Source organism: Phalaenopsis equestris, unplaced genomic scaffold (genome assembly GCF_001263595.1).
Source record: "Phalaenopsis equestris unplaced genomic scaffold, ASM126359v1 Scaffold000256, whole genome shotgun sequence".
Lineage (NCBI taxonomy): Eukaryota > Viridiplantae > Streptophyta > Magnoliopsida > Asparagales > Orchidaceae > Phalaenopsis > Phalaenopsis equestris.
The window spans coordinates 374,454-392,268 of NW_018164698.1; the positions used below are offsets into that span (position 1 = coordinate 374,454).

General features: G+C 36.9%; 1 protein-coding gene across 1 annotated transcript in view; it reads right to left on the reverse strand.

The window, feature by feature from the left end:
- LOC110024451 (thioredoxin H4-1) overlaps positions 1–13,272 on the reverse strand; it is a 41,422-nt gene extending 28,150 nt beyond the window's left edge. The window contains exons 1-2 of the mRNA XM_020724420.1: positions 12,920–13,272; positions 2,466–2,531 (exon numbers count right to left, since the gene is read on the reverse strand). Of these exons, the coding sequence (XP_020580079.1) occupies positions 2,466–2,486 (21 nt within the window). The 5' untranslated portion in view covers positions 2,487–2,531; positions 12,920–13,272. The remainder of the gene's footprint in view (positions 1–2,465; positions 2,532–12,919) is intronic.
- Positions 13,273–17,815: the final 4,543 nt, after the last annotated feature.

Below are 17,815 nucleotides of genomic sequence, written 5' to 3' on the forward strand. Positions count from 1 at the left end.
AGACTAAGACCTCACTAAAAATGAGGTCAACAACGACGTGTGTTACATCATAGGTACTCCTTTGAGTCTATTGGAAATAGAACTGAAATTCTTTAAACTAAAACAGATCCTATGCAAACTCATAATTGATAGTGAGTTGAATGCATTTCATGTCTATGTCCATTCTAAATTGTATGAATGTGAAACCTAAACCACATATAAAACCATATAAGTTAGCATAGATATATAAAATTGTTATGTTTTCTGTCTATGAGATGTTTAGTTTTGATTCAATTACTACTAATATAGACAAAATCTAACGTAATTTGCTTCTTGTGGGCGTTGCTCGTGTCACTATATTGACTAGACATTGAACTTATAACTTAGATGTTAATTGCTAAGAGTTATCTAATATATATGATTTCAAGACTAATGGAAGAATGGTAGTTTTGAATCCTATAAAACCTAAAAGTATGAATTTACAGAAGAATCCAATGCTAACAAAGAAGTGAAAAATTCTTTGCATAATTTGAGTAAACATAAAATCAAAGAGTGGGACGAGGAGTGTGATGTGTCTGACAGTGACTAAACATGCTTCATGAGAAATAAAACATTCAAATGAAGAAAACTTTACATACAATATAACTAGAATAACTTGTTCCTTAACAACCAAGTAGTTACATTGCAACTAGAGAGACCAAAAAAGTAAAACGCAAATCAATTTCAAATAGCTTCTGCTGGAACCACACTGAAAAATTGACTTTGGAATAACCCAAAAATTGGAAAATGTGAAATACTAAAACTAAAAAATTTTTGAAAACCATTTTTAGGGCTAAATCACAGAATGGGCCAGAGCAAAAATGTCATACAATAGTTGAGATATGTATTTAGCCTGTGGGGCATACAACCCACCAGCCAAGCGTTGTCCAAGGAGAATGGGATGGTGCACTTCAACTAAATTAATTTTGAAGTTAATAAAAAGTCATATAAAATAGCCATCATATTTAATTAATACTCAAAATAAAAATCCATAATAATAGCATAATTTCAAGAAGAAGAAGAAGAGTTAATGACGTAAGAGCTTGCTGAGCCAAACCAACCCAACTGGCTGAACGACCAAGGGTCCAGGTCCAGGAGGTTAGAAAGGCCACTTCTTCCTTTAGGTGGGACATACCGCCCAAGTCCCCCCTCCCTTCCTATTATATCCCCCTTCTATTTCTATTTCCGCTCCAAGTCTACTACCTTCCTATTATATTCCTTCCCAATCTATCTCCTTTCTATTTTATTACCTTCCTATTTTTAACTATTATTATCTATTATAATTACGTTGGTTGGTTGCTGAAGATGCCGTTTTGTTTGTTTTTTATTCCAAATCTCTGCTTCTAAACATTTCCCCTTCTCAGGGTTGTATCCAACGGCGAGAAGATGCTCTGGTTGTAACTCGTTGTCCAGATGGTGATTATCTCTGCTTGTTCCATCTCTTGTTGTTGTCGTCCAGTCCACAAAAATCCTTCTGCTCACTGTCAGCCTCCTCCAGCATCTTCGAGCAGGTCGCCCTTTCTCCAGCTCTCTTCCAACAGGCTGCCCTTCCTCAAACTCCTTCCCTGCAGGCCGCACAACCTCCTGCACAGACAAACCATCGCATCTCCAACTCCATCCAGCACCGCAGCAACCTGCTTCCAGACCTTCCAGCATGCCACCGTTACTTACCAATTCCCTCCAGCATTGTAAAACCTGCTTCTAGCACCCTTCCAGAAGGCCACCGTTGCTTCCTGTTCCCTCCAGAATTGCTACACCTGCTTCCAGCCCTCTTTCAGCAGGCCACAGCCACTTCCTGCTCCCTCCAGCCCTGCCGCACCAACTCTGAACCTCTTTCCAGCAGGTTGTCGTTAACTTCTGTTACCTCCAGCACTGTTGCACCTCCCTCCAGTCCGATTCAGACCTATCACTCTCCCCTAGAGAGCAATTTACGTATTTGTGTTATTTTTTCTTATTTTGAGGAGTCGTCGTTGTGACTTCTTGAATTCAATAATAATATTCTTTTCGATTATAATTTGAGTTAATTCCGGTATCAATTAAAGGATAAGAAGCTTAAATAATGCATAATCAATATTAATTATGACATCTAATTTTATTTTATTATATGTCTGATTGAATATGAATCATATAGTAATGAATTCTAGAATTTATTTTAATTTTTCTTCGTGTGTTTGGATTTATGCTTCATTACCATTGGGCTTGTGCCCAAATTCGTAACAGATAAAGTATTGTCCTCAGCCATCACACTTCAAAACATTGCCCAGAAGTTCTTGTTTCAAAATAAAAATTATATGAATCCATCAAGGAAGAGAACTGTATTTCGTGGAGCTTAATAAAAGGACAAAACAAAGCAAGCTGAAAAATCATAGAAGTAGAAAACAGCAACCATTTGATTTGCCTCAGAACTTTCACAAAGAATTTCAATCAATCCAATTAAAATGACATACAGTTCGAAAGCAATTTCCCATTGGAACTTCAAAAAGCTATATCCAGATAAAAGGGTCACCACGTCCCTGGAAAAAAAGGAGAAAGAAAGAACTTTGGTAAATAAATAACCAAAAACAGACAATTGGCTCAAATAATCTACTGGCAAACAAAAATTTGGAGGCAAATTTATCTACCAAGTTGAAATCAGGCATCACAAAATATTCATAGCTCTCATTTAGGATTTAAGGAAATCGCTATGAATTATACATCATGCAAAAGGACATTAAATCTTAAACGTGGACACAATGAAAATTGAATATGCCGAGAGTTTTTTACATTTTTTTAATCGTAATAATGAGGTGATAAACCAATGAATTAGAGAAAAAACTGAGCATGACGGTAAAGAAGAGCAACGAACCATAGTATCTGTTTTCTGCAATTTTAACAAGGCAATGTAGGGCAAACAAACCAAATGACTATCAAAGTTTATAACCAGCTGTGTCCCAAAAAAATATGCAGTTTTAGATTAATTGGAACCATCCGATACGGAATGTCCAAATTTATCTTCATATCTTCATGTAAAGAAACTCAAATGGAGCAATAATATTTTCTACTTCTACAACATTGGTGTCAAGGTTGATGTCAGCCCTCCAACCTGACTTGATGAATTATATTTGATTGTAAGTCAGATCATCTTTGGTGCCAATCGCAATGCCATCAATATAGATCCAACGGCACAATTTAGATCTCAATGCTGATCCTCACGCCAAAGGCATTCATTAATATGCCCATTATCCCTAGGGGTGTAGTGGTTCGACGTCAATCTTAAATAAGATGCGGCATAATTTTTCACCGCTGACTTGCCGAAGAACCTACATAAATCTCAAGGTGGTTGATTCATCACCCACACATTTTGCTGAGGTAGCAAATTACCCTTCCTCTTAACATATTAATACCCAGCAGAGTACGACAAATCCCCATTCCTTTTTATGAAGAAAGCTCTGTTGAGCTATTTCCAAGCCCTTAAGTTAAATCTCTAACTTAGGCATTGGAGTGTCAGTCAATAGAATCATTTCCTAGTGCAATTTCACCATTTATGGATTGTGTGTACAAGAGTTGAAGCCACATTATCAATGATGTCAAAGAATCTGGACCAACTCATAGTTGTTTTTGTCATACAACAATTTTACATCGCTTGTGGGAAATGTTGAGAAATTAGGGCGAAGAAAAAAAAAAAAGAATTGACACAAATCCAGAAGAACACACAGAGATTTACGAGGTTCGGCAAAGATGTTTACATGCTCGGGAGCATAGCGGCGACTTTCTTTCAATATTTAGAAAAGAATACAGAATACAAGATTCAGTGGGGTTACAAACAAGACATATATATAACATCATAATACAATATGTAATTATTTAAATTACCTTTGTACCAAACTGCGGGGTGTTGCCCCTGCAACCCCAACCCACATAATGAAACTCCCCCGATTGAACAGATCATTCCGCTCCACTCCGCTCGTGGGCTCCGCTCCGCTCCAGCATCTATCCCATTTATGGTATATGAGTCATACCTAAAAAATCTCCACCTTAACGAATATCCAGTCACTTTAGGAGAAATGCATATACCCAACAAATCTCTACCTTGGCGAATATTCAGTCTCTTAGGAGAAATATATCATGGAGTTTCTTATGCACCAATGTGCGTTGGGCCACCACGCTTCCGCTGTGCCCTCGCTGATCCCCCTAACCCACTAAATTCCAAGAGACACAACTCTTCAATTCTAATAGACATCTTTTCATTCCAAGGGACTTCAAATTCTGGTATTATGAGTCATACCTAACAAATCTCCACATTGGCGAATATTCAGCCTTTTAAGAGAAATATATCATTGAGTTTCTTATGCATCAATGTGAGTTGGGCTACAAATCTTTTTAAATAACCCCTTAATTAAGATTCCCTTAATTAAATTTCCCAGAAAAAGTACTTCCCTTAATTAAATCTTCCTTAATTAAACTTTCTCATAAATTCTTTTTCTTAAACTTTCAAGAAAAGCTCATTTTTTCTTCCAGAAAAACTTCACCTCTGTTTTCCTTCCAGAAAGAAATCTTTCATTTCCCGAGTGCAGCAGCAGATTCCCTTACCTTGCCTTTTCTGAGTTCTGGAAAATCTTTGAAATATCTCTGCACTAAATTTCTTTTTCCGCGAACTTTCCTTTTTTGTGTCTGCCCTTTCAATTCTGCTTCCCACCGCCCGACTGCCTCCTGCACCATCTAACAAAGCCCTTCGTCGCGAATCCTTCTCGCCTGGTAGAGAATCGCCTCTGCAATAGTCTCGCAGCCCTCGTTCGCCTTATTCGCCCCGAACCGCACGCGAACTGGCCGCGATTCCGAACCTTCGCGAACAACTTCGTCCGGACCGCAGAACCCTGTCGAACCTCCTGTCACCTTCGCAGAACAAATCGCCTGGTCTTCTGCTTCGTGAAACTGTTCCCTGTCCTGCGATCGCGCTGGAGTCCTAATCTCTAATCCGCCGAACCGTCTAAGCCTGCTTCGTCTTTAAAATTTCTCTGCGCCGAGATCCGAACTGTCGGGATGCTTGCAGAAATCCTTCCCTAGCCGTCAATCTCCTCTGTCAAAATCTTCTTTATTCCAGCGCCGCCGAAATTTTTCTTCCTTGTCCTAGAACCTCGTTTCGATACCACTTGTTGAGAAATTAGAGCGGAGAAAAAAAACAGAAATCGACACAAATCCAGAAGAACACACAGAGATTTACAATGTTCGGCAAAAATGTCTACATTCTCGGGAGCAAAGCGGCGACTTCCTTTCAATATTCAGAAAAGAATACAAAATACAAGATTCAGCTCTAAAACTCACCTAAGGTTACAAACAGTGCATATATATAACCCTATAGTAGAATATGCAATTACTTAAATTACTGTTGTACCGAACCGCGGGGTGTTGCCCCCGCAACCCCAACCCACATGATGAAAATCCCCCGATTAGACAGATCCTTCTGCTCCAGCATATATCTCATTTATGGTATATGAGTCATACCTAACAGGAAACATTCCTACACTTTGGGGGTGCTCCTTGTGGCACAATCAATCACCTACACCTAAGTGATAATCAACCTTCAGCTCGGAATACAGACAAGTACTACAATATGAGGTGCATCTTCGAAGGCTTCCCAGTGAAATTTTTTCATACCCTATATTCTCACCATTAAATCCCTTCCTCAAATCCCTCTCACCCTAAAATATTTTGAAAAATTTCACTCGTTGATACGACATTCAGACATTCTCTTAAAGGTTAAGTTTGATACATAAAAGAAAAGAGATGAAATGAATCATCTTCTACATGAACTCCATAGTCGAGCAATACCTCCCCCATCATAGTATCAACCACATACAAAAGAGGAAGGGCAAAGCACCCCTAAGATACCTTGTAAAATCCATGTTCCTCAAATTCATCCAAGGCTATATGCAATTCCATTTTACTAAATACAACCCATCTTAAGAATATATCCACACAATTAGTTTATATCGTGCTCGTGATCATAACCAAAAAATCCAAAAATAAATTGAGGAATAGAGATCGTGCCATTACTCTCTCCAATCTTCTTGTTTCCTCTCCAACAAATTAGCATAAAATTATGTTGCATTCTTAAAGAACTCCCAAAAAGAACACGATAACCTCCCTTGGCAACATAAATTGGATGAAAGTACCACCTAGACTAATAAAATTGCCAATTTCGCTATTCCACATGGATTCAAAAATTCATTTGATCCATACAAAGGCTCCACCAATCCATATGAGCATATGAAACATTCTCAAACAATCGAGCAAATTTATTGAGCTATAGATTGGATCCCATGCCAAGTCTTTCTAGTTATAGCATAGGGATAAATTAAGACAGTTGTATTTCCTCCCACTATGCTCTATAAGGGGTATTTAATGAATTGACCTAGTTTTACTGCTAATCTAGTAACAATAGGTACATTGTAAGGAGCTATTCCTATCTTTGGGGATGAGTCAAGGAGTGAGGGAATCACTCCAACATTTTTTTCTATGCTTCACAAATAAAGGTCATCAAATTCTAATAGTTGAACCCAGCCTTCTTCATGGAGCATTCCTCAAAGCTCTCTACCTACAACTAATCTTCTCTAACCTCATAAGGGGCATTGCACAATCCTATCCTGCACTAATCTGATTTGTTAAAGTTCAATTGGTGGCTAATGTGATAACTAATCCAATGTGTTAAAGCCAAATTGTGGTTAATGAGGTAGTTGAAATCCATCGCCAATAATTTTTCCAAATGCTAAGGGAACTTGACGGGAAACAACATCGCAACAGGTGGGGAGGAACGATCTTCTCTCTTAAATCCATAGAAAGATAATTAGAAGCACCTCCAACAACCACCACCATAGTATTAAAGGGTTCCATGCTTGCCCCAAAATATGCTCCAATAATACCTCATGAGAAAATATCCTTATAAAGACACTCAAAATGCTGAATATTTGCAACAATCACAACCCTAAAATATGGTGTTTTTGATCAAATACAATAATACAACCTCCATTATGCAGGAAGAATGCAATCAACTCGGAAGAGATCGAAATGCTTTTCTGCCAATGGCCAATCTAAAACTATCAAGGTGATTAGCAGCCTCCATTACATAAAAAAAGCGATCAACTAGCAATCAGAAGAATTGAAACAATCACAAACTAGCTAAGTCTTCTCCACTAGCCCGAAAAATGTCAACCCAAGAGAAACCTTGAGTGGACAACTCAATTCAACTCAAAGATACTGACCCGGAAAAAGATTGTGCTCCTTACTGAGATCACCCTGCTATTAATGTTGTGATAGATGATCAATTCTATAATATAAAGTAAATTTTAATCGACAATGGTAGCACAATAGATGTCTTATTCAACGTCACCTTCCGAGTATTGATCTCACCAAAGACAAATTTTAGCATGTGATGTAGTGTCTAAAGAATATTATTAGTGAAGTCAACAATTTGATTAATAACTTCTTGAGATGGTGTTGGAAGAGTGGTTCAGGCAATGAAAGAACGTGCATATTAAGGTTTTTGACAAATTTGGAGTTGGAACTTAATGCTTTGAAAGGGTAAGAAAAGCGTTAGGCAACTCCAAATAAAAAGTTTAAGGTCAGGTAACAAATTTAGAAGGGCTTTTTATCAATAGTTAATAGCTGTGATTTTTTAAATCTCGTTGTGCACAAAAGAAAACTATCCCACTTATTGGGCTTTTGGCTTGGATATCTTAGGCTTGATGATGAGTTAAAGTTCTAGAAAGTTGTAAGGGATGTGGGAGAATATATATTGGAGGTGTTAGCAGAGGGGACCTTAGGGTTGAGGGAGGCCATAGTTTAAGAGTTGGAAGAGCCTAGCCTGTGGAAAGGGGAGCTGTGTTGGGGAGGAGAGGAGAAAGAAATAGAGCCGTAATTAAAGGCTTATTAAAGCACTACTAAATAATCTACAAAGCCTTTCCACATAATATTTACATAAGCAAAAGATAAGTTCATTCAATAATTTGCAATAGTATAAAGAAAGAATTATTTATAGGCCTTTGTAAGCTTATGGTAGCTCAAGGCTTATTTAAAAAGCCATTGAAACCAATAAAACAGTACGACATTAACTAGCGACATATCATAAAGCTAAAGAGAAAAGGCAATAAAAGAAATTCCAAAAACCACTTCTATAAATAGAAGATTTTGGTCAAGCCAAAATATGAAAGTGAAGTGATCTATAAAGCATGTAATCTTCCAATATCCCTCCTTCCTTCTTTGCTGTGTTCAACCCTCGCATCCACCAATTGATTTGAAGCTTTCAAATTAGTTTTCATTACAATTGAAGGGAATAGTGGTTATCTCTACACTTGGATAGTTATGCATGATGAATAGTCCAAATCTTAATATAGTGCCATAATTTGTGAGTTTGTCATTCACATTTGTGTTAGTGTTGTGTCAATATATTGTTATCATTCTAAATGATTTTGATAACCTATTGAAATGAGTTGTCACGACCCGGCCCGGGTTTGGAATTAAGCAAGTCGAAAAAAGACGGTCGGCCAGTGGGAATTAAATTTCACTTATTTATTTTATATAACTAACTATTAACAAATAAAAGAGTCACTAATTAAATTAAATTAAATATTATAATTAAATTTATCTCATTACAGATTGTCTACATCTTCTATAAACATTTTCGTTTTTATCGCTCATCTTTTATAGTTTAATAAAACCTAAATTAGTTTAAAACAACTATAAGTTAAACAAAACTAGTGAATACTCGTACTTCTAAACTATAGTAATACAAGGAAAAAAAATACAATATGCATGTCACTTAAATTTTTAAAAAATCAATATAAATATTTCATATTTTAATAATATAATGTTATTCGATGAATCTTACAATATTAATAGCATATTTATATCATTTTATATCTATATAACCGTCATAAGAGGATCGCATAAAAATTATACCAATTAAGGTATTTCAATATCAATATCTTTTTCTATTTATGTGCAAGAGCACCTTAGCGTTCAACCACTACTACCATAAAAGGGTGACTTCATCATAATCAGACGTGCACATACAAATAGTCAATATAGATATATCATTTATGTGTTCATTGCATTCAATTAAATATATTGTATATATCATTTACCAATGCAAGATAGTAAGTACCTACAAACATATAACTTTCATAACAATGAGATAAATAAATAAGAGAATATATAAATCAAAATAAAACTTATACGAATATGATTAACTATTAATGCAAAATAGTTGAGAAGAACCAAAATATTATAACACTTTAAAAGTACAAGTACTAACTTTGATAATGATTAATATAAACATTTCAGATAGCCCGAGGGATCTCCCTCTTCTTAGCACAAAGCTTCTTCACCTTCAGCTTGATCGCTCTTGGTCAAGTGTCTATGCACAAGCAGGAACTCCCGCACTCGCCTCCTCCTTAGCGGCATCACCCTTGTTACTGTCGATACTACTGTAAGCTACAACGTTATCTATCTTCGGTGCGAGGTAGCTTACACTCGTCTCTCGCACTAGCCGATCAACCCTCTTGGTAAGTTCCTACCTCCCTCATACAACAATTTATAGGTTTCGACTTCCTCGCTTTCTCTCCCCTCTGCTCGTCTCCTTATTTCCACTTCTTTGATTCTTCATTTCCTCTTCTGAAAAGCCGAAAAGAGGCGTCACAATCTTCCCCACTTATCAAATTTTGTCCTCAATATTTAAAAATAGATCACAAGTCATCTTTCCTTAAGCAGCTCAACATGAACTATACATAATTTTTTTATCGGGCATACTTCTTCATAATTTTGGGTGTAGCCCTATGCCTAAATGGATATACTTAATAATTTGAGTTAGCTTGATTATTTTATTTTAATTATTATTAAAATTTTATTATAATTACCTAGTCTCTTTCATCAAAATTATATTAATTAATCTAAAATCTTGGCTATGATATCACTTTTGTTACGACCCGACACAGAGCTTAGAATTAAACAAGATGGGAACTAACGATCGGACAGTAAGAATTATTTTTTACTTATTTGTTTTTTCATAACTAATTATTAACAAATGAAATAGACATTAATCAAGTTAAATTAAAATAATATAATTAAAATTACCTCATTACAGGTTATCCGCACATTCTATAAATATTTTTCAATATATCGCTAATCTATAATTCTAGTAATTCAGCACGAAATGTTAGTTTAAAACAACAATAAGCTAGAAAAAATTAATAAATTCCCATAATCCTAAACTATAAAAATATAAGGGAAAATAACGCAATTTAAATTTCAGTTAAGATTTTAATAAATCAATATAAATATTTGATATTTTAAGAATATGATGTTATTCAATGAATCTTACAATATTAATAGCACATTTATATCATTATATATTTGTATAATATATACAAGAGCACTGTTTGATAATTATACCAGTTAAGGTACTTCAATATCAATATTTTTTTTTCATTTATGTGAACAAGTAACCTATCATTCCCCAATTGGTACCATAAAAAGGTGACTTCATTACAGTCAGTCATGTACATATAAGCAGTTAATATAAATATATCATTCATGTGTTCATTGCATTCAATTCAATATACTATATATAGCATTCACAAATGCATGATAGTAAGTAGTTACAAACATATAATATTTATAAAAATGTAACCAATAAATAAAAGAACATATAAATCAAAATAAAACTCTTATATGTATCATTAAATGTTAATGCAAAATAGTTGAGAAGAACCAAAATATTGTCATAGCTTAAAAGTACAAGTATTCACTTTGATGATGATTAATTTGTAATTTGATTTATCTTGACGTCGACTCTTCTAGAATTGTAATATAAACATAGTATTCATGATCTTTGTGAAGTCAATCTCAAGAGTTGTGGAAAGCACTTCGGTATAGAGGTCTGATCATAAAATTTTTTGTCGCATATTGTACAATTAAATCATTAAAAACAATGACGATAAAATTTGTGAGATGATGTCAAAGTTATCACTTTCACATAAGTACTTCTCATGTCACAATAACTTGTTTGTAGAGCTCTTGACCTTTTACATGATATGATATTAACATCTTGAATCATTTTCTCATTATTTGGATAAAAAAATTTCATCATCCTAGATCAAAACTATTTCACCAAATAAGTTGAAGTGGAGCCTCTGACCAAAGTAACTTAGTCAAATATTAAATATGTCTGAAAAATAAAATATGTAGGTTTGTCCTCCAAACCATAATTATGATAAATAATGGAAACAAGCTCTGTAGAAAGACGTCTACTTGATTCTATCAAGAACACAAAATCAAGCTCATTCACAAAGTTGTAAGTCACTCTCAGACTACTAGCCAAAGTGAGGTGACTAATTGAACCATCTTGATGGAATTAAAGACTCGCTTAAAAAAACTAATGTCAGTGCATTGACAAGATAAATCATGTACTTTTGGCATACCAAACAGCTATCAAAACACTAGCATGAGAGACATAGTCCATTTATGCTTTGAAATGGAATGTTTCATTATTTTCAACATTGAGTCCTGAGCCTACAGGTACAGATTTTAGACCTTATCTCCAGTGATTACAATCTCTATAGTAACATGATTTTGTTTCCTCGAGTTCTAGAACCTAGTCATACTTACAAATTGTCACTTAACAACAACAAATAGTATGCTACTACAGTCAAAATAAAAGCTTCCCCTATAATCAATAGCGACCTCTGGTTTCATAGCATCGAAGCAGGAAATAAAAAGTCTCTAAAGATCAAGCGCTCTCCTTCCATAGGAGGAACCCTTGTAATTGCAATAGCCATCAAACAAAATACGTTTAACTCAAAAACTAGCCGAACATGATGCTAGATTGTGCTAGGAACATGGAGAAACACAAAATATTCTTCAATGTAAAAAATTTTCGCTCTGATGCTTTTGTAATGGTATCAGCAAAAATAATATAAAGTGGTAGCTCCTTCTTCGTGTCATGCGCTCATTTTGGTAATTGGATTACGAACAACTCTTCCTCGTAATATTTTTTCTAATAAACCCTCTCTAAAAAAATGATGGCAGGAGCACTGGACGTAACCCCAAAAAAAATCTCTAGGATTGGCCCGAAAATGGGGACATGGAAATCAAGGCAATACCTAGATCATGATTGCAGCATCTTGTTGGAATGCTAAACAATGCACGTCTGTTGAGGCATTGGCTCAGGCCATAACCCCCAAATAAATCTATGGGATTAGCCTCAATATGCGAACACTTCCTCTTCCAAACTATTTTCCATGTGCAGCCTCCTCTTCAATATCTCTACGAGAAAGGGCTTGCTGTGAGGATGCTTCTTCCTTCTCTACAAAAAGTTGAAAACACACCAAACCACTTCACTGCTTTATATCTTCTTCTTCCTTTAACCAGCCAGATGGTTCGGATTGCAGCATAAGCTTAGGGAACTTACAACTTACATTCGTCCAAACTACATAAAAATGGAAACAAAAACCTTAAGCATTATTACTTATTTAAAAAAGTAAAAGAAACCTTAAATACTAGCTCGCCAACATGATAATTATCATCCTTCTTCAAAACCCGTCTGAACTGCAGGTTACAGAGAGTTTCCTTATTTTGATGTCAGCAGTCCGAATGTCAAAAGTCCACAATACACAGATCCAGCACAAACAATATGACGAAGAACCCTTTCCAATAATACCCCGGTGACTCCATAAACCCTAGAGAAGAAAACAATTTCCATCCCCGGACTCGCATCTAAAAGCTAATCACGCCAATCCAAACTCGTACCCAGGCCAAATAGAACCACCTAAACCGTTTAAATCAAAGCACCTTCCTTCCCAAACAAACTCCGCTATAAACTCAAATAATCAAACAAGCTTGGATCAAAAGAAAGTAGAATAATAGGCACCTTTCTCCTGGTTCGCCGTACAAGTAATGTTTCGGGAGTCGGCTGACTATAGATCGGAGCAGCGAAGAGGAAACCTAGGGTAGTTGTATTAGATAGACAAAAACCAGATGATGACTTCAAGGATCCGCAAAGCGCCTCCGCTGCCTACCTCTCAAAGGGGCACAAGTGTTTTTATATCGAGTTGTTATTTGCTGACGAGTGGCGAGTGAGAAGACTTTGCCCTTCGTCTTCTTCTTCACCGCCCAAGCATCTCAGAAGCAGCTTAATTCAACGTCTGAATCAGTCAAAAGTAGTCTGCAAATTGGACTTCAGAACTAGTAATCCAAGCCTAATCTCATTAGTTGATTACGACGGCATCTATAACCTCGGATGAAGATATGGTAAGCGGCCATTTGCATAAATACCACCCAACTTTATATATTTACATAACACAGAGTAAATTTTTCACATGTAAAGATTGTAGTCAACCACCAACAAAACTTTTATAGCATAACTACAACAGTTGCAGCAAAATTGTCTATAATTAAGAAGAATGATTGACTGCTATACATTCAATTGCACATTTGATTCATTTGATTGACTCGTACCAGATGAGTTTTTTTCTCTTACGAGTTTTTCATGTAAAATTTATGTTTTTTTTCTGATTTTATTTTTTTAAGCGAAAAAATATATATTTTAACCTATAACAAAGTTTTCTCCGCATGACTTATGAAGGCTTCCCATTTGATTCAAGTTTAGGTTCATTTATTTGAGGCTCGAACTCTAGATTAAATATTGTAGATGAAAATAAAAAAGGACAATCATATACATAACACTAAAACACTGATATTTACAAAACAAACACTGATATTTGAGGCCCAGACTCTAATGATATAAAAACTAATCTAATCTGAGTCTAATCAAGCCTAGATCAAGTCATTAAATCACTATTTGAAAATTTCTGGATATATTTCAAAGGTCAAACGGATGTCGACACTAGTAAGCCTACATTCGAATCGAGCGTCTCAACAATATGAATCTAACGGGTCTAAGATCACTCAATTCTGACACCGTTAAGGCACTCGTGTCCATCAAATGTTGTATGATCGTAGGAAACTCTCTTGACTGTCCGATTAAAATGTTTCATATTCATGCATTAATGACACCCAAAACGCTATAAATAGACACCTACCCCTCTCATGAGGAGGATTCTTAAAACTAGAGAGAGCCTGAGACCTTGAGGAGGGACTGTAGTCCAGAATCACCACCGACCATTGTACCACCGCAAACCATTGTCGACCACCACTAATCGAACACCTTCAGTCAATGTTATAACTTGAAAAATCTAGTAATCATTTCTCGTTTGTGAGAAGAGCTCATCACTACAGTTCATGTGCCAACAACAACCTACGTGGTCAAAGCTCTTACTCCCAACTCCGGCCCCCCGTGGCCTGCGGATGTCATTTATATTTGCTCCGGCGGCCTACGTGGTTCACAAATCGTACAACTCCCAACTATGGCCCCTAAGACCTATGGACGTCATTCATATTTGCCCCAACGGCCTACGTGATTCATAACCCGTGCAGCCCCTCGACTCCAGCCCCCTACGGCGTACAGACGTCATTAATACTCGCTCCAACAGTCAACGTGGTTCACAGCTCATGTGGCTCGTGACTCCGGCCCTCGTAGCCTACAGACGACATTCATACTTGCCTCAACGACCTACGTGGTTTAAAGCTCTTACAGCTCCCGACTCCTGTCCCCGCAACCTAGGGATGTCACTCATACTCCTCCCAGCAGCCTACGTGATTCACAGGTTGTACAGCTTCCGACTTTGGCCCCCCGCAACCTACGAATGTCATTCATACTTGCCTCTACAACCTACATAGTTCACAACTCATATAGCTTTTGAATATGGTCCCCACGGTCTATCGACGTCACCACTACTCACCACTACTGCCTATTTGGTCTACATCTTCTGCAACTGCTTACTACGGCTTCTCTATTCAATCAACGCTTCTAAGCAACCATCTACAACACTCATGAAGGACTATTATCTCCATAAAAATCAACAATGACTCTTGCGAAATATTGTCGCCAAGAACTACAGCTGTTATGTAACTTTTTCATTTCATCTTCCCTAATTTAAGAGAAAAATGAACATGTGTACTCTTCATTCATAGTGTATTATCTCAACTGGGCCAGACCCCATAGTTTTTTCCCCCATTAAGAGTTTTCAAAATACAAAATTGAGGTGTCTTCTCATGTTTACTTCTCTTCTTGTGGTTGTGTGTGTTGAATTCTCGTGCAACGCTAAGACGATAATCCATTAATCCACCGCCGTGAATTTTCAGCACATTATGCACTCATCATTCATAGTATATTATTTCAACTAAGCTAGGTCTTGTGGTATTTTCCCCCTTTACGGGTTTTTCATGTAAAAATTGAGGTGTATCTTTCTGCTTACTTCTCTTCTTTTGGCTATGTGTGTTTAATTCTCGTGCAACACTAAGACGATAATCAATTACTCTATCGCCATGAATTTTCTAGCACGCATCATTTTGGCCCCGTCTGTGGGAAACGAAACACCATTCAACACTATCTTCAGCTCTGAGATGTTGATCCCGTACTTTATTTCCTAATGATGTATATCATCCAACTGACGAAGGAATCTTCTTTGCATCTTGAAGATCATCCCTAAGCATTTTTCAATGTGGGGGGCAACGTTCACCGCAATTTTAAAAGGTCATTCACATCAACATTCCGGGCACAATTGTAGTGGGGTTGTCTTCTCGTATCTTATTCAGACATAGGGTATTTCTCAACTTCTTCCAGGATGGGAGTCAGCCTTCACTGTAGTCTCGAAAGATTGTTCATGTTAACATTCAGGGCACGACTGTGGTGGGGAAGTCATCCCACATTTCCTTCAGATTACAAAGTTTGCGAAAAATGCTCTTGTACGGGGGCTATCTTCATCGCAAATAACACTTCCTCTATGCCCTCTCATCGTACTGGGTTTCTTCTTCACCTATATCAAGAAGCTTATCTCTTCAAGGCCCGATACATGGGTTGTTTTATAAGCTCATGTGGAAACACAGTCATCAGATGAGCAATAAATTCAAAAGCAGGAAGGATTCAAAAGCAAGCAACTAATAAGTTATCAAATATTTTTCTTAAATATGACTGTAACCATATTTTCAAGGAAACATATGGTCCATTGCAATCCACGCCCTAATATTGAGGAACGCAAAGCATCTCTGACACCTCATTTTTAAGCTTAATCGAACCCATGAGGACTTGATTTGACCTCTTTCATTACAGACTACAGTCATCAAACAAAAGCTTTGACATACAACCTCAGATAGATCAAAAATCCTTGATATATTTCCTTTGACCTCTTCCATAACAAGTTAAGCGATCAAGCAAATGCTTCGACCAACAACCTAGGATAGGTCAACCATCCTCAGTGGATTTTATATGACTTTGTTACAGGTTAATATTGTCGAGCATCTTCATTTATATAACTCAGAACTGTTCTTACATCCTCAATGAATTCTTCTTTCAACCATGCTTCTAAAAGTTAGGCCCAGAATACAATACTTGATAAGAAGCTAACATGCTACTGGAAGACGAGCCCAAAAGGGTATTCGCTGAAAAACCTCAGAAGGTTGCAAGCCTTAGAAGGTCAAGTTCAAGCTCTTATATGACATAGGGCTGAGAGGGCACAATCCAGAAAGACACAAACAACAAAAGACACGCGATTCTTCATTTTATAAAAATTTGTGTGCTAATTTTAATTGTAGAATTTTGCACAATTAAGAAGTCACGACAACCATAAAAGAAACAAAAAAATATATTGTCATCATCTACAAATGTCACATCAGATAATAAAAAATGCTACAAAGACCAACATATACTTGTACAAGAGTCAAAAAAAATCCGTTCATCTTTGAGTAGAGTCGACATTGACTCCTTAAAATTTCAGTATTTTTGATGATAGTCAGAGGATCTTCAAATATCGTCACCACATAAGCATGAAAATATTCCCCTCAAAGCGCAACAATAAAGCTACAACATTTCTTCATCACTTCTTAAATGCGTGGCATAAACAAGAAAGAATATCTCGTTGCTTGCTTGTTACACAGGAAAAAATTGACTTTTCTTTTCACTGCAATAAGAAATAAAATCTTGTTGCTTACCTGCTATGCAGGGTGGGGATGACTTTACTCTTTGTCGCAAGTATGCCTGCAACTTTAGAGCGCAACTCAACATCACAATTATGCGCCACAACTCAGCATCGCAACTCTATGTCGTAACTCTGCACCGCAACTTTGCACCTCAACTCTGCACTACTACGCATGACAACTTTCTTCTTCTTGGGAAATCATGGTATCAAATATTAGTCTTGAATTTAACATGTAACCTCAACGGCCCGCCGCAACGCGTTGCCACGATGCTCCATTGTGACACATCTCCATAATGCACCACCGCAACGCATCGCTTCGCCACGTTGCCCTGCCACAAAGCATTGGCCCAATGCACCGCTGCAACGCCCGTTGCGACGCTCCACCGTGATGCACTGTTGTAACGCTTTGCCCCATCGTAACGCGTCATTGCGACACATCGCCTTGACGTACTATTGCAACGCGTCTCATCGCCACGACACCCCGCCGCGACTCCCCACCGTGTCGCCCTGCCGTGATGCCCAGCCGCAACACGCCCGAAACATGCTGTCGTGATGCCCAACCACAACGTGTCTCCCCCTCTACCCTCTCCTTTAGGCCTATTTATAGACTCAAAAAGGGTTTTGACCATTAAATGCTCATTATTATAGACTTCAAAAAGAAGTGCAACAATTAAATATTAATTATTATTGACTTAAAAAAAGCACAACCATTAAATGTCCATTATATATAT